This window comes from Peromyscus maniculatus, chromosome 2 (genome assembly GCF_049852395.1).
Source record: "Peromyscus maniculatus bairdii isolate BWxNUB_F1_BW_parent chromosome 2, HU_Pman_BW_mat_3.1, whole genome shotgun sequence".
NCBI lineage: Eukaryota > Metazoa > Chordata > Mammalia > Rodentia > Cricetidae > Peromyscus > Peromyscus maniculatus.
Window position 1 is genome coordinate 29,920,861 of NC_134853.1, and position 25,474 is coordinate 29,946,334.

General features: G+C 41.3%; 1 protein-coding gene and 1 long non-coding RNA gene across 5 annotated transcripts in view; one reads left to right on the forward strand and one right to left on the reverse strand.

Annotated features, from left to right (window-relative positions):
• Rad54b (RAD54 homolog B) overlaps positions 1 to 20,016 on the reverse strand; it is an 88,420-nt gene extending 68,404 nt beyond the window's left edge. For 2 of the 4 annotated variants that reach the window (XR_013048987.1, XM_042270840.2), the window contains exons 1-3: positions 19,897 to 19,988; positions 17,017 to 17,167; positions 13,367 to 13,478 (exon numbers count right to left, since the gene is read on the reverse strand). Coding sequence is in view for 3 of the 4 variants with exons in the window: in XM_042270840.2 (XP_042126774.1) it covers positions 13,367 to 13,478; positions 17,017 to 17,151 (247 nt within the window). In the remaining variant the exon portion in view is untranslated. Of the gene's footprint in view, positions 1 to 13,366; positions 13,479 to 17,016; positions 17,168 to 19,896 lie in introns of all 4 variants that reach the window. The other 2 variants (XM_006974939.4, XM_042270841.2) reach the window with 2 other exon arrangements.
• Positions 20,017 to 20,103: 87 nt separating this feature from the next.
• On the forward strand, positions 20,104 to 24,781 carry LOC121827539 (uncharacterized). Its single transcript, XR_013048988.1, has 3 exons — positions 20,104 to 20,254; positions 21,624 to 21,786; positions 22,928 to 24,781. It is a non-coding gene; the product is annotated as an uncharacterized LOC121827539 (long non-coding RNA).
• Positions 24,782 to 25,474: the final 693 nt, after the last annotated feature.

Here is a 25,474-nt window from a genome sequence, read left to right on the forward strand (position 1 = left end):
AGGTCCTTTCTCTGATAGGAAAGCTTTTCCCAGATTTCTTTTTGCAGCTGTGGACCTATCAACCCGGGACTTGTAGGAAAGTGGACAACTGTGCCGTTCCCACTGGCTTTAGTTTTGTTTGTTCATTAGCAATCTTCCCCTGGGTCCTGCACCTTCCTGCCTCAGCTCTGTGCTCCAGGAAGTTTACAACTGCAGGAATCCTAGTATCCCCGAAAAGCACTCCAACTCAGAGACGCTGGCCAGTGGCCCCTGGGTTTTTGGTCAGAAGCGAGGATACAATGCTAACAGTTTGCATTGCTTCAAGGGATCTTTGCATTAGGGCGATTAGGAGCACCTTTTCATTCGGAAATGCTCACTCAGAAACAAAACCCTTGATGCCTCAGCTTGGCTGTAACTGTGAAGCTTGGCTTTTTTGCTTTTCTCAGGTAAAGTTTCCGGCCCTTTTGGGCTCTCTGTAGTTCTTCACCCACACTCTCCCAAGCGTTTCCCTCAGGGTACTCTGCCCCACTGTCTTTTACTAGCTTGAAGAGACAGAGCTTAGAAGAGGTTTTAGGAACTTGTTCCTGCCTCCTGCATTGCAGGGAGGATTTTTAAAGGTTGAAAGAACTTAGGTTTTGCTGTCTTAAGAGGTTTGTTGTTTTCCCTTAGAGCTAATCACAGGTGGTCCCCATACTAATATCTTCAGGTGATTCTAATTTTTGTCCTTCTGAGAGAGAAAGCTAAAGGCTTTAGTTTTTAAGTTTAAGAGAGCTTTTGAGAAAGATTAAGGCTTTTTAGAGAGATGTTTTCCCCCAAATTTTCCAAGAAAAGCTTTATAGTTGAAGAGAAAGATTTTTTCCCCAGGAGAAAGAAAGACCAACTTTTCCCAAAACTTCAACTTTAAACTTTGACTTCTTACACCCCCATTTTTGCCTCAGGGAGAAAACACTTTCTCCTGCTGCTTGGATTTAGCATTTCAGCTGTACCCAGGACAAAAGCTTCCATAGGCAACTTTTTCTTCCCCATAAGCTCAAAGAGGAGCTTTTTTACTACCTGAAAAGCCCAAAGAAAGATTTTTCCCCCAATTTGCGTTCATAGCCCCCAAAGTTAGAAAATTGAAGAGTTTTTCTGTCTAGTTGCCTTACTTATTTTTTCCTACACGATCTTACACTTCTAAGTTTTTCCTAAACTATATTACTACCCTATACCTTATACTTATTTTTCACAGATAGAAATTGAGAAAGGGATAGAAGATAGAAAATTTTGACAAAAGAGAATTTCGCTGGAGCATCGGACATCCTTCCAGTCCGCTTTCCTTTTCTCTCGAGGATAAAACCCCTGCCTCTCAATAATATATATATATAAAAATATTTTCCTTGCCGGGCGGTGGTGGCGCACGCCTTTAATCCCAGCACTCGGGAGGCAGAGGCAGGCGGATCTCTGTGAGTTCGAGGCCAGCCTGGGCTACCAAGTGAGATCCAGGAAAGGCGCAAAGCTACACAAGAGAAACCCTGTCTCGGAAAACCAAAAAAAAAAAAAAAAAAGAAAAAAAAAAAATATTTTCCTTAACACCGGCATGCCTTTCCACTGGCAGGGCTGACTCAGCACTTTCGCCAAAAACTCTTTAATAAAACTATTATTTTCCTTTAACTTAAGTCCCTATTACTTTGTCTTTAGTCCCTGTTCATTTTTCTTTAGTCCCCTTTTTTTCTTTAGTCCCTGTTCATGACGCCATTCTGTGGGGCGTTTACCCACCACCCCCACAGTTCCCCAGAGTTTTCTTGAGTGCGAGCAGCAGGAAATATTAGATAGAAGGATTTATAGCGGAGAATCTTGCGGAGATAAACCGATAGAAAATAAAGGATAGCCTCAAGGGGGCCTGGAACCTATTCCAACGGGCCCGGACTGTCTCTGGCCCAGGGTTTTTATAGAGACGCCAAGGGGTCTCCTCCCCCAGCACAGCCAAGTGCAGACCATCTCAGACACCTGCACTCAGGCCCGTGGTCCTGATCATCCTCTATTCGGACCTGCTGGGTAAAGCCAGGAGGAACCCGAAAACGGGCCCCCACAGGCAGCCTCTTGCATTTTTGTGCGTGTTTCTTCTTTATATCTTAGTTAATTTTCTAGTGCTGTGATAAAACAATAACCAAAAGCAACTTGGGGAGCACAACTCACAGGTAGTGCTCCATTTGAGGGAATCAGGACAGGAACTCGAGGCAGGAACTGAAATAGAAGCCATGGAGGACTGCTGTTAACTGGCTTGCTCTCTATGACTTGCTCAGCCTGCTTTCTTATAAATCCCAGGACCACTTCCAAGGACGTAGTACCACCCACAATGGGCCGGGTCCTCTCACATGGTCATTAATCAAGAAAATGCCTCGCTGGGTGGCCGTGGTACATCCCTTAGTCCCAGAACTCGGGAGGCAGACAGATCTCTGTGAGTTCCAGGCCAGCCTGGTCTAGAGAGAGAGATCCAGGACAGGCACCAAAACTACATGGAGAAACCCTGTCTTGAAAAGCCAAAAAAAAAAAGAAAGAAAGAAAGAGAGAGAGAGAGAGAGAGAGAGAGAGAGAGAGAGAGAGGGGGGGGGGAAGGAAGGAAGGAAGGAAGGAAGGAAGGAAGGAAGGAAGGAAGGAAGGAAGGAAGGAAGGAAGGAAGGAAGGAAGGAAAGAAGGAAAGAAGGAAAGAAGGAAAGAAGGAAAGAAAGAAAATGCCTCACAAGCTTATGGAGGCATTTTCTCAATTGAGGTTTCCTCAGATGACTCTAGCTCAGTGGTTCTCAACCTGTGCATCACGGGTCACCTAAGACCTTCAGAAAGCACAGATGTTTACATTGTGATTCATAACAGTAGCAACATTGCACTTAGGAAGTAGCAACGACAATAATTTTATGTTTGGGGGTCACCACAACACAAGGAACTGTATTAAATCAAGGGCTGCAGCATTAAGAAGGTTGAGAAGCACTGTTTTAGCTTGGGTCAAGTTGACACAAGCTGTGCTAGCCAGCACAGACATTTTACACATTTGGAAACACTGTACGGCTACACTTTCTGCAGAGAGCAGTTAACTAGTTGCACTACATTTTCAAATATGTTCTGTATTTATTTGCTCGTTTATGTTTGTGTGAGTGCAGGTCAGAGGAGAACTTGAGGGGTCAGTTTGCTCCTTCCACCATGTGGATCCCAGGCTTGGCAGCAAGCACTGTCCTCTTCCGTTCATAATGTCGAAGCAAAAATACAATTTTCACCTCAAAGGGAAAACGATACTTTATTCCGGAGCCAAATGTGAGTGACCATGACTTGGGAACACAGATTTAGGTTACCCCAAATTCCACGTTCCATGGAAGCAGTTTCATGAAGTTTTTTTCCCAAAGCAGGGTTTCTCTGTGTAACAGTCCTGGCTATACTGGAATTCGCTCTGTAGACCAAGCTGGCCTCAAAGTCACAGAGCTATCTGCTTCTGCCTCTGGAATGCTGGAACTAAAGGCAGGCACCACCACTACCCAGCTCTGTTTCATGAAGAAAGTCATAAATCAAGGAACTTTAAAATACACTGGTGGAAACATTAAGTAGGTAGTTACAGCAGAATGGAGAAATCTCACTCTAGGCCTCATGCTATCTGATGATTCTTAGCCTCTTGGTTGGTGAAAACTAGGCTTGCGTGAAGTTAATACATACCAAAAAGGTTTTATCTGTTAGTCTCAGGACTACACAGAGAGGGTTAAAGATAGCCCAAGGAGCTGGGCATGGTGGAGCCTTAATCTCATTGCTCAGGAGCAGAGGTAGTCAGATCTCTGTGAGTTTGAGGCCAGCCTGGCCTACACAGTGAGATTCAGTTAGATGAAAGCATTACATCCTACTGTTCTGCAGCACAGAGTTGTCTGCTGTGAGCAAACACCTGACATGAAGTGATGAGGAGGAAGGGTTCAGAGGGGAGGCTTCATCAAGACAAGGAAGGTGGTGGCAGCATGTTGCTTGTTCACATCCCACCGCAAAGAAAGGGGAACACTGGCATTCTGCTCTTTCTCCTTCTCCCTTTTTATTTAGTCCAGGACCCCAACCCATGGGACTGCACAGTTCACATTCATGTTTGACATTCCCTCATTACTTACTGGAAACTCGCCCACAGACATATGTCTCCTAGGTAACTCTAAATCCAGTCAAGTTGACAACGAAGATTAGGCATAACAAGTGGAGGACTAGCCAGGCGGTGGTGGTGCACACCTTTAATCCCAGCACTCGGGAGGCAGAGCCAGGTGGATCTCTGTGAGTTCGAGGCCAGCCTGGGCTACAGAGCAGATCCAGGACAGGCACCAAATCTACAGAGAGAAACCGTCTCAAAAAAAAAAAACAAAAAAAACAAAAACAAAAAACAAGGACTGAGTTCGTAACACGTTATTATACATGAAGGCTGGAAACAAGGAATGACAAGAAGCTAAAATGCTAATTATCCTGATTTGATGGATACAAACAGCAAACATGCACTGAAAGATCACACTGTACTTCATAAATATGTATTAACAAACAAAAAATGTCAGAGCTCGGTTGATGGCTCAGTTGGGAAAGTGCTTTGCTTGTCTTATGGGCACCACAGGACTTGAGTTCAATGTCTAGAATCCATGGAGAAAAAGCCAGGCATGGTGGAGTGTGTTTGTAATCCTAATGCAAGAGAGGTGGAGACAGGCGGAATCTTGGAGCTTGCTGGCCAGCTAGTCTAGCCTTTCTGGCAATCTCCAGGTCAGTAGGACTCTGTCTCAAAAAAAGAAAGCCAGAGAGAAAAGAGGGCCTGACAAGCTACACCTGAGGTTGTCTCTGACTTCTACATGCCCATGCTCACATATGCAAGCACATGGCACACGTACACACGTGTGCACTCTCACACTCTCTCTCTCGCACGCACGCACGCACGCACGCACGCACGCACACACACACACACACACACACACACACACACACACTCGCACAGAGGTATTTTAGCCAGACCACAGTGGCACACTCCTATAATCCCAATGACACAGAAAGATGGGAGTACAAAACAAGAATTCAAGGTTGGAGGCTAGCTAAGCTATATGAGATCCTGCCTCAAAAAAAAAGTACATTGAATAAATAAATTAATGTTTTAATGTTTAAAGAGAAGAAAATGTTAACCACCCTGATTTTTTATCGTTATACATTATAAACATATATCAAAATATCTTAATAACCCATAAATCCTAATAATAATTTTAAAAGAATTTTTAAAACCCTCCACTCTTCATTATCTCAATTCTTCATCTTATATTACTCTTTTTCTTTTCCTTTATTTATGTATTTGTTTTTTGGGTTTGTTTTGTTTTGTTTTGGTGTGTATGTGAAGATGGGAATTGAACTCGGGATCCTACACATGGTAGGCCAATGTTCTGCTGGTAAGCTATGTTCTATCTCTTTACAAAAGGAAACAAAAATCTTTTCTAGTCCTCTACCAGACCTCAAAATGCTACTCCTGCTCTTTACACCAAATGTCTTTACTTACTTTCACATTCTTTCTTACCTCCATTCACAATTCACATAGCATAACTCTTACAATATGATCTTGCTGAGGCTTCTGAACCTATCTCTCAACAGTACTGAAACACACAGACTAGCACAATTCAGTGGCCTCAACTTGCCCACCTGAGTTTTTTTAAGTACTCAAAGCCAAAGACTTGGTCATGGGTGTCAACTACAGAAAATAGCACATCTCTCCAAATTCCCTCCATGAAATTTGGGGTCCACCATTGTATTAGTAAGGGTTCTCTAGAGAAACAGAACTTATAGAATGAATGTATAGATATATTCATTATTTATATATAGACATACTCATTATTTATATATATTATATTATATTATATTATATTATATTATATTATATTATATTATATTATATTATATTATACTATACTACACTATACTATATTATATAAAGAGGATTTGTTAGAATTAACAGGCAGTGGTCGAGCTAATCCAACAATGGCTGCCTATGAACAGAAGGTCCAAGAATCCAGAAGTTGCTCAGTTCATAAAGCTGGATATCTCAGTTGGTCTTCAGTACAAAATGGAATTCTTAAAAAGTAGTCTCTAATGCCAGTGAAGAACAGACTTGCTTGCAAGCAGACAAAGAGCAAAAGCTTCATCCACCAATGTGACATCTCTACAAGTTGTAAGAAATATTTAACAATCAAAGGGTGGGGTAGGGTTCTCTGGTTTTGTCTTTCCAGGATAATGGAAATACCCATCTTCCAAAACTCATAAGGCCTTGGATATCCGGGTGTTTACAGCAGGAAGGAAGAATCTATTGGTACCAATCTACACATGGTAAAATCTCACTGTCTAACATCTATCTCTCTATCAATCTAGAAAAGTTGTGGTTCCAATTCAATTATAAGCCAAGCTGGCTTTGGAGATGGAATTGGCTCACTCCTTCTCTAAAGCCAAGCATATTGCTAAAAGAAAAGTTTGAGAAATTCTTCAGTCCTGTATCAGAAGAGCCCTCTGGTGTGAGACAGAAGGAAACCAATAAAAAGGGATCATTGTCTTCTAAATTCTAATTCTCTCCATGCTTACTCTTGATTTCTCAGAATCCTTTCTTATATGCTATGTCCTCTTTAAATCCAAACCTCCCATTTTTGATAACAAATAAGTTTTTCCAATAGCAATCTCAGAAGTCTCCAGAAGGAAGATGGGGCCCCAACAACAACAACTCTACCCAATCCAGAATGATGCCATGGTAATCATCATCATACTACACTTCTTGCCAGAATTTCAGACAATCTTACCCATTACTCTAAAACTTGCTGCAGAACCTACAGTTAGTCTAACTGAGATTTAACTATCTGAGCTTTCTCACAGTACCCAACAGAGATAACATCACCCCCTAAACGGCAGGAAGCAATTCTAAGAAAACGACGCCCCTTCTCCCTTAGGTTTCATAATTCTTAGGGTTATGGATGATGGTTATAGATTATGGATTATGGATGATGGTTATAGGGGAGGTGGAAGAAAATATTAGACTCAGTATTGTAAAAAAAAAAAGCGGGGGGAGAAGAAATGGAACGGATAGGTATAAGATATGATGGTAAATCATTGTATATACTAGTAAACAAATTTAGTAAAATAGCAACCTTAGATAATTTGCACTGTAATTTGTACTGTTATGGATTCTTATATGTTGATACAAATGTAAACTATTTTTATACTCCTGTTTAAGTTAATTTGTATATTGATACAAATACAGAACTATATTTGTTATAATGTACATATATTTCTACTCTTATTTGAAACATTTTTATATTGATACAAATGTAAATTTATATCTGTCATACTTTATATATGTTCTACTTCTGCTTAGGATATTCAGTATATTGAGATATATTTAAGATTATTGTTATATTGCATATGGCACTATATATTCCTACCTCTGTTATAAATATCTTGTGTATTGTCACAATTTTGAAGTCATCGTTCTTCACCATACATTTGCTTATAGACTGTTTACCTTGTTTACGTGAAGCCTTAGTCCTTAGGTTATTTCGGTAGGTAAGACTTATAGATTTATAGTCACCTATGCCTGTCATCTCTATAGTTACATTAGTTAGGTTATCCAGATTTACAGATACATAGGTCAGATGGACAGGTAATCTTCAAACACTTCATAGACCTAGAGAATATGGCATTTAAATAACTTAGAATTCTGTTGACATGAGACACAATTGCTCCTGGCTGCACCAATTGATCCCAAGAGAATGTTGGGCTTCTAAGACATTTCCACTTGGAAGTTTGTCTTTTTGGCACAAAATGGCCTAAGGGCAAACAACTGCCCTTGCCTTGATGGCTGACAGTACAAATGCAATGCTGTCCTTTCTGGACAAGCAGGACACAAGGAAAGCGACCACTGTACTCTGCCAAGACAGGGTAAGATGGTCTTTCAGGGCCGGGCGTTGGTGGCGCACGCCTTTAATCCCAGCACTCGGGAGGCAGAGCCAGGCGGATCGCTGTGAGTTCGAGGCCAGCCTGGGCTACCAAGTGAGCTCCAGGAAAGGCGCAAAGCTACGCAGAGAAACCCTGTCTCAAAAAAACCAAAAAAAAAAAAAAAAAAAAAAAAAAAAAAAAGATGGTCTTTCAGAATTCCTGCTTCTGAAAATGGTCTGTCAGATACTCTAGGCCTGTAGCCAATTTGAATGCACCAACAATGCTGAGAAACATTAGGTGACTGTCCAGGCTGCCAGCTGTCTTGGTCTACTCTTGCAAGATTCTCGAAAGTTGCTTGCATCCATCTACCATTTCTCAGGTACCATTATGTTCCTTCTCAGGTCTTTGATGGGATTGAAGACTAGCAGTTATAGTTACAACTTAGTATATATAATATCTTAGATAGAACATATTAAGTATTAGATTCAGGTTCTTTAGAATAGGATACCTTTGAATGATCTTTATAACATGCCATTTACCTATGCTCTATACTTCTCTGGATTTTAGTATGAGTTTCTTGCTTGATATTGTTTGCATTGGTTGTAGTTACATCTTATCTAGGTCATTATCCCTCATTAATCCTGGACAATATTTGATAACCATTCCTTTGTATATAGTCTTGTATTAGTTTAGAACCTTCTTATTTAGACAAAAAGGAGGAGATGCAGTGGGTAGCCATTCCAGCTTGGATCTGGAAGTTCCAACCCCCATTGAGACTCTGGCAACTGTCACGCCTGGAGACCCGAGAGCTGGATGGGCCAGCGCTCTCTCTGGGTCGGGACGCTGAACACTGGAGGTGGACCGAGCAGAGCTCCAGAGAACGCCGCTGGACTGCGATACACCTTTCCCAGACCCTGCGACCTACTTATCAGTTAATTTGTGAGTTACGCCATTAAATAAATATCCTTTTAACTACATGGAGTGGCCAAAATAATTTCACCAATAAACTTTCTTCTGCCATGTTCTTATATAGGCTTCCAGGAGAGTATGGTATTGCCCAGATTAAAAGTGTGTCTTCTTGCCTCAAGATCTGGATTAAAGGTGTATCTTTTCCCAGCTCAAAAGATCTAGATTAAAGGTATGTCTTCCTACTTCAGATTAATTAAGCAAAAATCCCTCACAGGTATGCTCTCCATTTTTGAACTTTAGTTCCAGAGTAGTCAAACTGACAACCAAGAATAGCCATTACAACCATAAATTACTGTGATTCCATCTTAACATGATTACATCTGCAAAGACACCCATTTGAAAAGAAAGTCACACTCAGAGATATCGGGACTTAGAATCTCATACCTTTTTAGGGAACATATTCAACTCACACTTCCTTTCTTCCAGGATTTGGTTTTCACAGGCCCCAGCTAAGATGACTCATTTGGATAGTTTTATGTCAACTTGACACAAGCTACAGTCATCTGAGAGAAGGGAGCCTCAACTGAGAAAATACAGAAGATGCTGTAGGCAAGCCTATAGGACATTTTCTTAATTAGCAATGGATAGGGGTGGTCCCAGCCCATTGTGGGTGGTGCCATCCCTGGGCTGGTGGTCCTGGTTCTGTAAGAAAGAAGGCTGAGCACGCTATGGGGAACAAGCCAGTAAGCAGCACTCCTCCATGACTTCTGCATCAGCTCCTGCCTCCAGGTTCCTGTCCTGTTTGAGTTCCTGTCCTAAGTTATTTCAGTGATAAACAGTGATTTGAAAGCATGAGGTAAATAAACCCTTTCCTCCCCAAATCTTTGGTCATGTTGCTTCATTAGAGCAATGAGAACCTAACTAGGACAAAGGCTATCCAGAAATGGGCTCTTCTACCACAATCTCCACAGAAAGAACATTCTCTGAACCTTGGGAAGTCATTAGAGTAACTTACACCTTCATCCTCACAGAACATCATCCACAAATGTATAGTGCTATAAAGAGACAAGGACCCAGTGAAGCATAATGCAGTCAAGTGTACTTATTAGAGTTCTTTCCACTAAGAAAGAAAACAAACCAACCATCTTCTGGAACTCAGTGGTAAAGAACTTACCTAACATGCATAACACCATAGGTTCAACTCCTAGCACATAGGTCATGGGAGGAAAGAAAACTGTAAATGAGACATAATTACCAAATACTGAATTCAGAATGCTAATTGAACTATTTGCAACCTCTTTATAGATGGGAAAATTTTCAAAACAAGAAGGTAATGTGGCAACATATTTTAACTGAAATATACAAAATTACATCTCCCTCCAGAATGGATTAGAACTATAATTAAAAGGGTGCCAAAAGGTACAATCTGTACACACTAGATGTCTTCATCTCCTTGCTTTTCTAAGGTAAATCCCTCTGCAGCAATCAACCAGAGAACAAAATCTTTCTCCAGTTTGACCTCTCTGAGTAAGAGGCAAGGGAGTATCAGACAGTTGAAACAGGTTCCGCAGAACAGTAAACTCATTAATTAGAAAAAGGACTAAGGGATAAGTGAATGAATTCACTCTTTATCTTAACTCTTAACTCCTTCTCATATTTAGTACTGAAGAAAATGACAAATTATGTGTAGAACACAAATCACAAATCAGTAACAGATTATATTATATCCCATAGTGAAAACATCATTCTCAGATGAAGAGATCAGCTACCATAGTAAAATAAAAGAAAAAAAGAAAAAAAAAAAAAAAAAAAAAAACCAGGCACACAGGACTAATTATCTACCCTAGGCCTAACAGTGCAAGAGAAAGCCTGAGACAAAAAGAAGAGAAAAAAAGGGAGTCTGGGAAGGATGTAAGGAGGAAGGGAAAGCAAATCAGAGACAAGGCAGCAGCAGCAGCCACCCTGACGAGCCCAGACCTGTGCCTATGGACCCTCCTAAACTGACCCAGCCAGCCACCAGCTCCAGCTGTCCTCTCACCCTCGTTCTATCTCTTAGGGAGTTACAAAAGTACATACATGCAGCAGGATGGCTAACCAGGAAAACACAGAAGCCCTTTCTCTACCTACAAGAAATTAATCCACAGAAAGGCTAAGTGATTATACAGTTAGAATTCAGCAGCCCTAGAGTTGAGGCCAGCTCACAGCACCTGTTCATTCAAAGAAACATGAATAAAACTATGCCTTTCTCAAGGCTGAATAAACTCTGGGAACTACCTCACTTTTATTTTTTTAAATTGCCTGTATCTCTAGCAGATACAAAGGAACCATAATTATTGTAACTCAATTTAACAATGGAGAGATGAAACATAGGTTAAATGTTTGGTTTCCCTGCATTAATAATTCAAATCTGATTTGATCTTTGCTGGTAGCCATTTCAGAGGAGCAGCAGATGGCAACTGAGCTTCAGGAATTCAGCCCACTAGGAAGCTAAACACTGATAGGTGAATCTATCTCTCTTTTCCTCCCTCCCTCTCCCTCTCTCTCTCCCTTTCCCTCTCACTGCTGCCATTTTTCTCTGGTATCTGGCATGGTGTGAAGGGTGTGGGGAGATCCCCACTGCCTCTAATGTAGTGTGATTATCTCTTGGAAATATCCCATTCTAATGGGCATTTTTACCTGTGGATTATTATGAAGATGATTTCTTCCTAAGCTGTACTGTTTAACTGAAGCAATGATTTTATACAATAATAGTGTAAATAGAATTTTGATGATTAAGGGTTTCTAACAAATGTAGTAAGGGATTATGATAGAGGTTAGCTTAGTGGGAAAATTAACATATGTAAAGGTAGGATATAGTATTGCCTCCCCTGATAAAGCAGGAATTGCAGAGGATAGAAAAATAAGAACAAGGAAGTGTCACATAGCTAGGACTTATGAGTTTCTATTGAGGAGCCACATAGACTGTGGCTTAGGTTAATGAAGGAAAACAACTGAGTCCCAGAAGCTAGGCTAGCTCAAGTTCTTTTAATCTTAATGTTGGGAGATGGATGAGTTCATAGGTTTCTGTGTGCATCATAGCTAAAACAAAGCTTTAAATATGACTTAAGGTTAGGTTAAGATATTTTTATTAATGGCTTTAAGGTAGAAAATCTTGAGGAACAATTTAAAGTTTAGAAAGACACAATTATGATAGTTGAATGAGGGACTCATTGAGGTCAGGGAACAAAAACAATGGCAGCCTGGCTATTGCTGGCTGAGGTACAATTCTTGCTAGGATGAGTTGGTGATCAAGGATGATAATTAATTCCTTGTACCCATTTCTGCCCTCAGCTTCCTGATATAAAAATCTATTGATAAGTGGGTATGAACCCTGAGGATTTAAAGTAGAGCTGACATTGTTTTTCATATACAGAAGTTTAAATTTGTGATTCTTTTAAGATTACCTTTTGAGATAAATAATAAAGTCATTGATCCTTTCTTAAGGATCAATACAAAAGGCAGCCTGCCAGTAAAAAGCTGGCTGAGAAAAATGTCTTGCTTGCTTATACTCTGTTAATCTATAACAAGTTGCTTGAATATGAATGTATACAGGTTCTTGGAGATAATCTGTTTTTCACCTGTAATATGTAAAATGTTTAATCATGTAAGGGAAATGGGAAACATGTTATTTTTTATTTGTAATCACCATGATCGTTCACTTAAAAAATAAATGCAACCACATTGTAATTTATTTTATTACTTGAAAGATTTTGCTGAAATATATATATATGTGTATATATATATATATATATATATATATATATATATATATATATATGCTGTAGGGGAAAAAAATAATAAGTGAGAAGGAAGTCATCAGGGAAGAAGAAGAAGAAGAAGAAGAAGAAGAAGAAGAAGAAGAAGAAGAAGAAGAAGAAGAAGAAGGAGGGAAACATCAGGGTAGAAGAACAGAACAGAAAAAGAATAGAATAGAACAAGCAACAGAAAAGAAAAATAATAAAAAGAAAAAGCTTTTATCCCTCAGGGGGAAAAAAATGTGTATTTTGCTCGCTGACTCTGCATCTCGCTCCCAGTCTCTCTGACCATCTGCAGACCTTACCACAGTTGTGCTTTACTTTTTTCAAGCTTATCTCATCAACTTTAGTAGTATCAACATGTTCACTACAGAATTTTAAACACAATTAATTAGTACTTAATGACTGTACCATCAACAGTTTTCCTATAAAGTCTTAAACATACACCTATTACAAAATACAAGATTTCAATTACATGGTGTTGGAAGTTGTCTGATTTCTTACTTAGCCGGTGTTGGGGCTCAAACCCAGGGCCTTGCCATGCAAGGCAAACACTCTAACCACCAAGCTACAGTCCTTTAGTTAAATGGTTATACATTCAACTTCTAAAGATAAATTTTGACAACAGATAATCTGAAGCAAAAAATCTCGTGGTGTTACATCAACAATTATCAAATTAACATCCATTCTTGAATAATCATTTCTAGAGCACTATGATATGACATGAAAGTATAAACATAGTAAAATCACTGTCTTACCTGTATGAAGTGGATCTGCTCTACTCCCACGATCCATTTCCCTAGTGCTTCCCTCCATAGGCCCAAGATTTGAACTGCATACACCTGGATCATTCTGTAACTGTTCAGTACCCTTAAAAAAAATTATATATATAAAATATATATACATATATATATATCAATATATATCATGAATTAAATCTAAGTTCCCACATTTTTACATAATAGTCTCTAAATTTAAAGCAAGCTGCCAGTTTCTATATATCTGTATTGTAATAGGTACTGGGTAGGGAGAGGAGGCTGCTCTTCCAGATCCTAGGTTCTCAAGTTGGAAGCCAGCCTAGGATACATAACAAGTTCAAGGCCAACCTAAGCTACACAGCAATTCAAACCCAGCCTGAGTTATGCAACATGCTGTCTGAAAAAAATCAAGTGCTCCGTAACAGAGCACTTGCCTACCAAACACAGCCTTGAGTTTAAGCTCCAGTACATTCGAAGGCAAGTTGAAACAAACCAAATATCCTTAACTAATAAATGAAATGTATAAAACATGGTAAATGAATACAACAAAATATTATTAAGTGTTGTGGGTGAAATAAACACTCTCAGTGGTTGGGGATTTAGCTCAGTGGTGGAGCGCTTGCCTAGCAAGCACAAGGCCCTGGATTCAGTCCTCAGCTCCAGAAAAAAGAAAGGAAAAAAAAAAAAAGAGAAAGAAACTCTCAAAGATGATTTAGTGCCCAGAATCTACAGATATGTCACCATCTTATCTTATGCAGCAAAGACGGCTCAGAAGCTGTGTTAAGAGTTAGAGATTTTAAGAGAGATTATCTTACATTATCCAAATGAAGCCAATCTAACCAAATGAGTTCAAATTGCAGAAAACCAGAGAAACAGCAGTTTCCAGTGCTGGCTTGAAAATGGAAAAGGAGACCACAGTGACCTACAGAGGCTGGATGTGCAGCTTCTGCGTCCTAGTAGGATATGCTGAACAAGCAGAGGTAGAAGGACCAAGAAATCAGGTAAGTAAATGGAGTCTTCCCTAAAACCTCCAAACGTCAACACAGGCCTTATCAACATCTTGGTCTTAGCCCTGTGCAAGGTACTACAGTGTGGAGAGTTAAATGAAAAATGGCCCCCTAGGCTCAGGCATTTGAACACTTGGTCCAGTTAGTGGTGCTGTTTGGGGACGTTTAGGAGGTGCTGCCTTGCTGGACAAAGTATATCAGCAGAGATGGTCATCGAGAATTCATAGATTCACCCTACTTTCAGCTCACCCCCTGCCTCCTAATCCTGCTGCCATGCCAGCTGCTTGCCGTCATACTTCCCACTGTTATAGACTCTTCTGCTCTGGAACTTAAACCCAAACAAGCTCTTCCTTTCACAAGTTCATGCTGTTCTAGCATAGCAACAGAAAAATAACTAACACATGTACCCCTGCATAGCTGAATAGCATTCAGATTTGTGTATATACCACATTTGCTCATCATGCATCTACCTATTGATGGATTCTTGGTTGTCTCTACCTTTTGCTATCAAAATTAGATGATATATTTCTGTTGTCTATAAATCCATGGCAATATGTCATGAGAGCAAGAGAAAACTAGTATTTCAGTAATAAAAATAAATTAACTACTGACATCTACTACAACATGGATAAGATTTGAAAACATTAGGCTAAAGGGAAAAGCTAAGCAAGTTGCAAAAGGACATGTATTACTTGAGTTGATTTATATGAGATGTCAATAACAGGCAAGGATAGAGACAAAATACATTAGCCATGTCGAATCTGGAGAACTTGGACAGAAAGGGAGTGGAGGTTAACATGTAAGGTTTCCTTCGGAGGTCATGAATATGGCTACTGATAGCTGCACAACTCTATAAATTTATTAAACACTGAGCCAGGTGTGGTGGTTCATGCCTTTAATTCCAGCACTCAGGATGCAGAGGCAGGCAGATATGATTTCAAGGTCAACCTGTGTAGCATGAATCTTAAAAGTTCTTATTAATAAAATCAAACCCGGAGCCAGGTATTGGGGTGAACTGGAAGATCAGAGAGACAGAACAAGCCACAGCTAACCTCACCTGGCCAACTTCTCAGCTGGTCTTGTTTCCTCAGACTGGAAGCCTCTGTGTCCTCATCCAGAATGAATCTCAGCTGAACTGTGTTGCTCCCAAGCCTGAAAGCTTAACCAGCCAAATGCTTAGCCAGGCCAAATGCTTCTAGTTTCTGGTCCTCACGCCTTATATACCTTTCTGCTTTCTACCACCACTCCCTGGGATTAAAGGTTTGCTTTCTGGGATTAAAGGCGTGATGAGTCACCATGCCAGTCTGTATCCTTGAACACATGGATTTCTGCCTCTGGAATGCTAGGATTAAAGGCGTGTGCTACCACTGCCTATCCTAAGTATACATTTCTTAACGACATCTTTACGGACTTTCTGAGAAACCCACATTCAGTTAAACGTTCATCTTCTACACTTCTCACAAAATCAGGAATCTTTCGGCCATAACTGTTTACATAGGCAACAGTTTTTATAATTGCCAGAAAAACAGGTTACTAGTTTCACTTTTCATAATTTAAACTCCTGCCCAATTATCTTAACCACCTAATTCTTTGTTTTTTAGTTACATGAAGTCATTATTGAAAGCTTTGTTTTAGCTATGATGCACACCTAAACCTGTGAACACATTTCCCAGCATCAAACAAGATTAAAAGAACTTGAGCTCTCCTGACTCTAGGACTCTATTGTTTTTCTTAGTCATTAACCTACACTACAGTCTATACGGCTCCTCAAGAGAAACTCCTAAGTCCTAGCTGCGTGACACGTCCTTGTTCCTATTTTCTATCCTCTGCAACCCCTTCTACAGGGCTAGGGGCAACACTATACTTTACCTTTACCTGTATTGATTTTCCCACTTCACTAACCTCTACCACAATCCCTTATTATATTTGTTAGAAATCCTTAATCATTAAAATTCTATTTAAAATAACACTATTATGGTATAAAATCATTGCTTCAGTTACACAGTACAGCTTAGGAGGAAATCGGCTCCATAATAATCCACAAGTAAAAATGTCCATTAGAATGGGATATTTCCAAGAGATAATCACACTACATTAGAGGCAGTGGGGATCTCCCCACACCCTTCACACCATGCCAGGCACCAGAGAAAACTGGCAGCGGCAAACATGGAAAGGCACAGCAGTGCATGAGACATTCTGGAGCTGAGGCCCTCAGGGGTGCGGGGCTTGCTTATCTGAGGGTGGGGGAGAGTCACCCATCAGCGTTTAGCTTCCTAAAGCTCAGTTGCCACTTGCTGCTCCTCTGACATGACCACCAGCACTACTAAAAAAGGCCACATTATTATTTCTAGGAATTTTGTCAGAAGACACTGAAAGTTCTAATAGGCAACAAGGTTTTACTTTTTTGTTGTAGGTTTTTGTTGTTTTTGGTTTTTTGTTCTATTTATTCAATTGCTTTTGAGACAGTTTCACTACACAGACCAGGCTGGCCTGAACTCATTACGAAGCCTAAGCTAGTTTTGAACGTAAGGCAATCCTCCTGCCTGAGCCTTCCAAGTGCTTTCATTACAAATATGAGGCACCATACCTAGTTTTAGGCAATAATATATACATTTCATATTATGATTCCCTTCTTTTATTTACCTGAAATAGTTTTATATCTGGACCCATCTTTATAATCTCTTTATTCAGACTTGTATTACTTCTTCCTGGAGGTATGAATTTTGGTTTTTTAAAAGAATTTCCCTGCACCTGACTTGGTGCTGCAGATCGCCTCATCTTCAGCAATACTAACCTGAAAAATACCAAAATAGAAACCATCCATGAATGTGATTAGAATTGTCCATAACTCCAGTCCCAAAGGATCTGACACCCTCTTCTGGCCTCTAAAGGTACCAAGTATACACATGGTACACATACATACATGGTGGCAAACAATCATACATATAAACTAAAAATAATATAGAGAACTTGGAGTTGGGGAGATGGTTCATTGAATAAAGTGGGTGTGTACAAGCATGAGGACCTAAGCTGGGAACCCCAGAACCCATGTAAAAGCCACTGCAGAGGCAGCATGAAGCAGTAACTCTAGATAGAAGGCGGAGAGAGATGCATCTCAGGGCTCACTAGCCAGCTGCTCTAGCCAAAACTCAAAGTCTAATGAGAGACCATCTTAAAAAAATAAGGCAGATAAGTGACTGAGAAAGACATCTCAACATCAACTTCTGGCCTCCACAAACACCTACGCAGGCAAGAGTAACACACACACACACACACACACACACACACACACACACACACACACACACACACATGCCTGTGCACAGTCCTCAGTCCTCAAACAAGAAAAGGGAACAGCTAGAAACTGAAAAAAATTTCAAGGTTTATACTGAACTGTGCCAACTTGAGCATATGTCAATTTTTATAATGCTAGCATGTTTTCTCTAACTAATTTAACCACAAAAATCTAAAGAAAAAATTATCCACATAGACATATCAAGCATGTTGTACTTTAAAATTCCATTAATCCATAAAACACATGGTAACAACAATCATGTTTCTTTTCTTCACCATTCTTGTGGTGGTTTGAATAAGAATGGCCCCATAGGCTCATATATTTGAATACCTGGTCCCCAGTTGGTGGGACTATTCGGGAAAGATTAGTAGGTGTGGTCTTGTTGGAGGAGGTGTGTCACTGGGGATGGGCTTTAAGGTTTCAAAAGCCAGCACCATTGCCTTGTCTCTCTGCCTGTGGTTGTGCATCAAGAAGTAAATTCTCATGGTGCATGTCTTTAATCCCAGTGATCCCAGCACTTGGGAGGCAGAGGCAGGTGGATCTCTGTGAGTTCAAGGCCAGTCTGGTCTACAAAGAGAGTTCAGGGTAGTCAAAGCTATACAGAGAAACCCTGTCCCAAAAAAACAAAAATTAAAAAAAGTTCTCAGCTAGCACTCCTCCAAGGCCTGCCTGCCTGCCTGCCTGCCTGCCGCCATGCTCCCTGCCATGATGGTCACAGGCTCTAACCCTCTGGAACTGTGAGGCCTGAATTAATGTTCTTTTTTTTTTTTTTCAGTTCTGTTCCTCTAGAGAATACTAATACACTAATGATGTTTCATTATAGCAATTCTAAATATAACACAAACACAACTCCAGACACATTATATTCATCAGCAAATGTTTTGAATAAGTTAATAAGCAAAATAATGATAATTTAAGGCATGTTTATAATGCAATTTGATTTTATTATTCTATTTCCTTTTAAAACAGAGTTTTTCTAAGGTAAATCAAGGGATTGGAACAAGCTTTTCTAATTTTTCTCAACATTATTTCCACTAACATGGGTAGGGGAGATAGATATCAGAAACACTGCAAGATAGATAGATAGATAGATAGATAGATAGATAGATAGATAGATAGATAGATAGATAGATAGATAGATAGATAATGTATCTATAATGGATAACAGCCAGTACTTCACTGCAATTTTACAAAACACTGGACAGCCATTACCAAGCATATACATAGTTATCAAAATCATTTAATAAACCCAGAAATTCAACTGTTGGCATATGGAAGTGTCAAAACTATGCTTAAATGATTATGTATAAGTACCTTAATCATACAACTACGAGATTAAATATTTCAAGAATTTAGAACAAAACTTGACGCACTCAATAGTTTCTGAAATATTACTACCTATAATCACGGCTGTCTCTTTAATCCACAAAATTCTATGAGAGGAGAGACGACAAAAGTCCCATTGGAGGAGAGACAGAAGGATGTAGCTCTGCCTACAGGATCATAACCAGAATCTATGCCTTCCTCTGGACATCACTGAGGAGAGGGTGTGTGCAAACTCCAGGATGCCGGGAAATAAAGAAAACTCCACCAGCCAGCAACAGACCTCCCTTGCTGTGTCAGCTTTTTGGCTTCCAGCTACATTACATAGCTGGAATTTATACTCTAACTTTTCGGACTCAGGTCCACCTGCCTACAAAATCATCCCTAATTAATTTAAATTTTGTTTTGGGGGGTGGGAGGAAGAAAGAACCAGTGGGTGAGTAAAATCGCCTCAGGAAGGTGCTTGGATGGTTCTGTATCGACTTGTCACCTGCCTGGACGTGATGGGGCCAGAGCCTTTCTCAGGCCCAGTGCAGCCTCCAGGGACACCGGGGACCGGCCTCGGGGGGGGGGGCACCGGGGACCGGCCTGGCGGGGGGGGAGCGGCACCGGAGACCGGCCTCGGGGGGCGGGGGGACAGCGGCACCGGGGACCGGCCTCGGGGGCAGCGGCACCGGGGACCGGCCTCGGGGGCAGCGGCACCGGGGACCGGCCTGGGGGGGGGGGGGGGAGCGGCACCGGGGACCGGCCTCGGGGACAGTGGCACCGGGGACCCGCGGGGCCCGCCCTCCGCCCCAGGCCAGCCAGCCAGCGCGGAGGCTCCCGCCTCCCCCCCCCGGGACCCGCGGCACCCTGCCCCGGCCCCGCACGCGCCTCCCCGGCCTCCGCGACAGAGGCCTACCTACCCGGCACGCTGACGGACGCCGCGAGCACCCGCAGTGGGGAACGACGCCCTCCGCCGACCCGCTCAAGTCTCCCGCCTCCACCCAGCCAATCGCCAGCCGGGCGCTGAGCATGCGCACCACCGCGCAGCGTCGGGGCGTTCCCCGACTCTGATTGGACGACCTTTCCCAGCGCGTCGGCTTTGCACTTCCTTTTACTTGCGTCCGGGTTTGATTCCGGTTGGCTTCTAGATCTAAAGCATACTGGTTTGGTTCCAGTCTCCAGTCTTCAGATTCTAGCTGAGGCGACAAACTTGACGATTTATGTGGACATAAATCAGTAAATTATTATTTGGATCATAGAAGTGTGTGCACCACTAAGGTACACGGAATCCTGTTAGTTATTCATTCATTCAAATGTCATTGATTAGATGCAGTCCCTACGATGTTTACAAGCCCTTTTAAGTTCTAGGAGTATAAAAATAAATGCGTGGTTATTGGACTCTCGTAAAAGGTAGAAGGGCTCCTTTGGACTTGAAAAAGCCGTGAAGTATTATTGTAAGCAAGGACACGGTATCATTCAGAGGGTTTTCCAAGTGAAGTTCCAAATGCTACAGTGATATACCGTCTGTCAGCCCTAAGAAATCTGGAATTAGAATTAGCTGGGCGGTGGTAGCGCACCTTTAACACCAGCACTCGGGAGGCAGAAACAGACAGGTCTCTGAGTTGGAGGCTAGTCTGGTCTACAGAATAAGTTCCGGGCCAGCCAGGGCTACACAGAGAAACCCTGTCTCAAAAAGAAAAGAAAAACAGGAAAAGGAGGGAGAGAGAGAGAAAGAGAAAGAAAAAAGGAAGAGAAGAGAAAGAAAAAAATCTGGAATTAGTCTGAAAAGAGAAAGTGGCTAAAGGTCATTCACTGAATTGTATCCAACAGTTTAACAAAAATTAAAAAGCTTTAAAAAATGAAAGATTTAATGAATATGTGAAATAATGAGAATTCGTGGTGCTGTTAGAAATATAAACAGGTATGTTCATTTAAGTAGTAGTTTGACAGCAGCTAATTAAAAGGAAAGGTATGCCTTAAATTTGGCTTTTGTCCTAGAGTCATTTCCAGTCCTAAGGAGACACTTCATAAATTGAATCTAGCTTCTGGCAGCTCCGGAGGTCAGGGTTATAAAAGTTGGAAAGTGGGACCTGCTACAGTAAGATGCCCTCCTAAACCATACCACCCCTCCTTTCTCTAAGGAACACAAAAGAAAAGCAGTGGGACGGGGAACAGTCTAATTAGTGTCTGCAACCTATCTTTAATGCCATCTGTCCCTAGCCAGTCTCTACTCACCTCCTACTTCACCCCAACTCTGTTGCACAATTTACACCCTTTTCCCTAGCACACTTGCTTCTTAAATGTCTTCGTGTGCCTCTCAATGTGAGAGGTATTTTGAGCAGGCTTTTGCTTTGTTCCCTGATAGAGTGTTTTGTGGTAGCTAAGCATGCTGTGCAGACAGCACACCACAGAGGAAGAAGAGTGACAGTTGTTTTTCACACATCAGAACCAGTATCAGAATCGCTAAGGAATCACTCAAACACGGATTTAAATTCTGCAGATCTGAACCATTTCTAACAAGTTCCAAGAAACACTGATACTGCTGATCCAGACCACACTTGGAAACCACGAGATGAGGCTATTCTCAGGCACCTCTGGCGGGGATAGAGGCTGGCCAGGGAAAATGGACGTGTGCTTTAACACCTAGAAGTCTGGATGAACTTCAGGACAGTGACAACCAGTGGCCATTCAGAGAAGGAAGATGAAGAACACCGAAGGTGGCCCCGAGGCAGCTGCACACTGGCATGGCAGGTGGAGCTTACTAGGCAAAGGTGGCACCATGTCACAGAAGGGTCTTGCAGATTGGACAGGTAAAAAGGTTCCTGTTTCTTGTTGGTGCAGGTGCAGCAGGGGCCTGCCAGCCTGCCCTGTTCTCTGACCTGTCTCTCTTGACTGTTCAACATGTTTCTTTGGTCTCTGCATTTTGGATTCCTCCACATTATATTTTTATTTTTGATGTCTGATCTTTTGGGACTAAATAAAGATTTAAGGACACAATAGAGTCTTATATAAAATTGATCTTACCATGTTTTTAATAATTCTCAGTGATAGAGTACTCATCTAGAATGTGTAAGGCCCTTGGTTCAATCCCCTACATAGAAAAAAAAATGACCCTCTTACATTGATGTCTAACACATCATAATATCTTGACACAGTGACAAACACAAACTTTTTAGAATGAATCAAAAACCTCAATCCTTTAGATTTACCATGCTATGATCACGCTTCAGAGTACCAAGTACCCAGAGTTCTCAATAAATAGTGTTTATCTGATGCTTCCTCCAAGTGCAACAAAATTCGTTGGTGTGCTTATTAAAAAAAAAAAAAAAAAAAAAAAAAGGAGGAACACTGGTGTTACAAGCAAGCTTTATTCTGTGTTAAAACACGTGTATCTTTTCGTCGGATCGTCTTTGTTTTATGTGCATTTGTGTCGGTCCCTGTGTGCATAGGCTTAAAGCCAAAGTTCGAATGACCTTGGAGTAAGGTCTTAATCCTTTCCCTCTGCAAACCTACAATCGGGGGAATCTTACCAAAACTACAAACTTCTTTACAGTGAAAACATGTTTTCCCTCCCTTGTGATCTGTCATCCTACCCAGTACACCTCAGTAACTAGCCCTGTGATGGCTAGTCTTGGTTGTCAACCTGACTATATCTGGGATGAACTACAATCCGGAAATGGAGGGGCACACCTGTGATCCAGATCTGAGTTTCAGGACATCCAAGAAGAAAGAAACCTTTTGAACAATGTAACTTCAGAAGCCACCTGCATTATATAATGACTATCGTTAAGATATTTAGTGTGACTCTTTCTTGAGAAGCCCACACCCACACTCACTTATGAACCTAAGAGGAGCCATTTCTATTAAAGCCTTGCTGAAATCTATACTGACATCTCTTAATAAACTCAAACTTTGCTTTACATTGACTTCTGAAATTATTTTCTATGGCAGAGTGAAGAATGCCAGCCTCACCCGAGTAGAGATCTCTGATGAGAGCTCTGGCTGCTGCAGATGGAAGTATGAAGTTGTCTCTGCCCCCACTCAGCTGCTGTTATGGTGCTCCCTTTCTAGAGGCTGTCAGAAAATCATGTCAATCCTTCCAGACTGTCCTCTCTTGACGATGGCCCAGGATCTGACTGAGGGGATCAACCAGAATTCAGCTGGGGACAGATGAAACCCAACTGCCTGCAGGGGGAAACTAGCTTATGGGAAATCTATTTCTTCAGTCACTAGTTGAGCTTACCTCACAATGCTGTCATTCAGATTGAAGGATGGGGAAAAGGAAACCCAAGTTGATGAGAGACTCGCTGAAGTTATTTCAGTCTTCCCCTAAAGGCACCAAAACGTCTAGTTATCTAACAAGTTCAGGGGCGAATATCTTTGTGTGTATTCCCTTTCTCTGGTACACACTTGCTCATGTGCACATCACAGGTCTGTAAAGAGTCACAAGCATGTGTGAACAAGTTACATGGCGAAGCTCCCCACTTCTCATGTTCTCCTTTGTTTTCTTTGGAGTCTCACGTAGCCCAGGCTCCTTTTGAAGTCCTAGTGCAGGGAGAGGATGACCTTGAGTCTCTGGCTCTTCCACCTCCACTTCCTGCTTTCTCTTTTTTGCCTTGTTCAAACTCTAAGTCTGTGTATCCTGTGTCAAGCTTTACATTTTGAAGAGACATACTATTTGGCTTTTAGAAAAGTAAATTTAAGCCAGGTGTGGTGGCACACACGTATAATCCCAACACTCAGGAGGCTAAGGCAGGAGAATTAACATGAATGAGAGGACAGCCTGGGCTACATAGCAAGGCGCTGTCTCAAAAAGCAGATAAATAAATAATATGAATAAGAAGTATTCTTGTCAAAATGGTATATAGACACAAAAATTGTACATATTAACAGGTACTATGAGATGCTTTTATTTGTATATATACTGCATAATCAGGTTAAACATATCTACCTCTTTAAATAATTATCATTTTTTAGAGTGAAAACCTTCAAAACCCTTCTGGCTTTTTGAGATGTTCTGTGCAGAACTCTCTCTGAAGTCACCCTATTATGCAACCTCATGCTAAAACTTCTTTTAGATTCTTGAGTGGAAACTAGAGCTTCTAAAAACAGTTTCCTCTTTATAGTTACATTTTACCTTCATTTTATTAGGATCCAGTTCATCTAAAAAGCTGCAAGTGCAAAAATTAAAGATAAGCTTTTTTGTTTTTGTTTTTTGCTTTTTTGAGACCGTTTATTTATCTGTGTAGCTCTGGCTGTCCTAGAACTCACTCTGTAGACCAAGCTAGCCTCAAACTCACAGAGATCTGCTTGCTTCTGCCTTCTGAGTGCTGGGATTAAGGCGTGCACTGCCACCACCCAGCGATATATACATTTTAAAGTTGTGTCGGTCTACAGTTTCAAGTACAAGGCAAACAATGTAGTAAGTGCTCTTTCCCTTTTCTATTTCATAATTTTCTTTTTTTATTTTTAAGAAAATGTGGCCCAGGACTGTTAAGAGAAAGGCAGAACAGGCTGGCTAGCTTGTGAAAGGAGCTGACACATAATTGCCCTTCAGGAAGGATGCTTATTAGAGAAATGGCCTCACCATGAGGGCATCTTAGTGGAGAAGCATGGCAAGGGGTGCAGTACAAAGTACCAGAAACAACAAAACAGGGCCGTGAAGGAAAAGAGCTTTCCCTTGAAACCTGGGGATCTCTTTAAAAAGGACAGCTTAGGTAAGAGAAAGCCATCATGGACAGGATGATGTAGTGAGGGAAGCCTCCTTCAGAGAACATCCTCCACACAAAAAGTATCTGGCCCTTAAAATTAGGGAGTGTGTGTTTGTGTGTGTGTGTGTGTGTGTGTGTGTGTGTGTGTGTGTGTGTGTGTGTATGTGTGTGTGTGTGTGAGTCTGACACCACCTGATTAGTTTGGGACAGCCTATGTTGACAAGAGGAGTGGAGGAGCCAGGTACTGGGTAAGAACAAAAACCAGAGGCTGTAAAAGCACAGCACACACTGCTTACTTCTGTTCTGGGAAGAGAGCTGGGGTGAGATGCGGGGCGTGTGACTCTTTCAGGCTGTGGCTGGCCTAGAACAACCAGCTTCTTAACCGGGCAACAAGAGTGATTTAATACCCATTTTCAACAGAGCTGTACTAGGTTACCCAGGCAAGCCTTGAACTTGCAATCCTCCTGCCTCAGCCACTATGCCTGGCTCTAGTTATTTCAAATACATCATACATATCCATTGACTATTGTGCTATAGGAAACCCAATCTAATGCCTGTGCTCCCTGCACCTCCTCCTTAGTTACTGGCAATATTTGTCAGCGGGTTAACCAACCCCAGTGTCACAGCTCCACACTTCTACTGGCTGGGGACCTGGACATCTCCTTTTTGTGTCTTCGTGCCGCCCATCTGTCTCTTAGCCACCACATTCGGTTCCTAGCTGCTAAGTTTTACATCACCATAAATACCTGTAATGTGTCTCTTCTGAGTCATACTTCCTCTCAGTAAA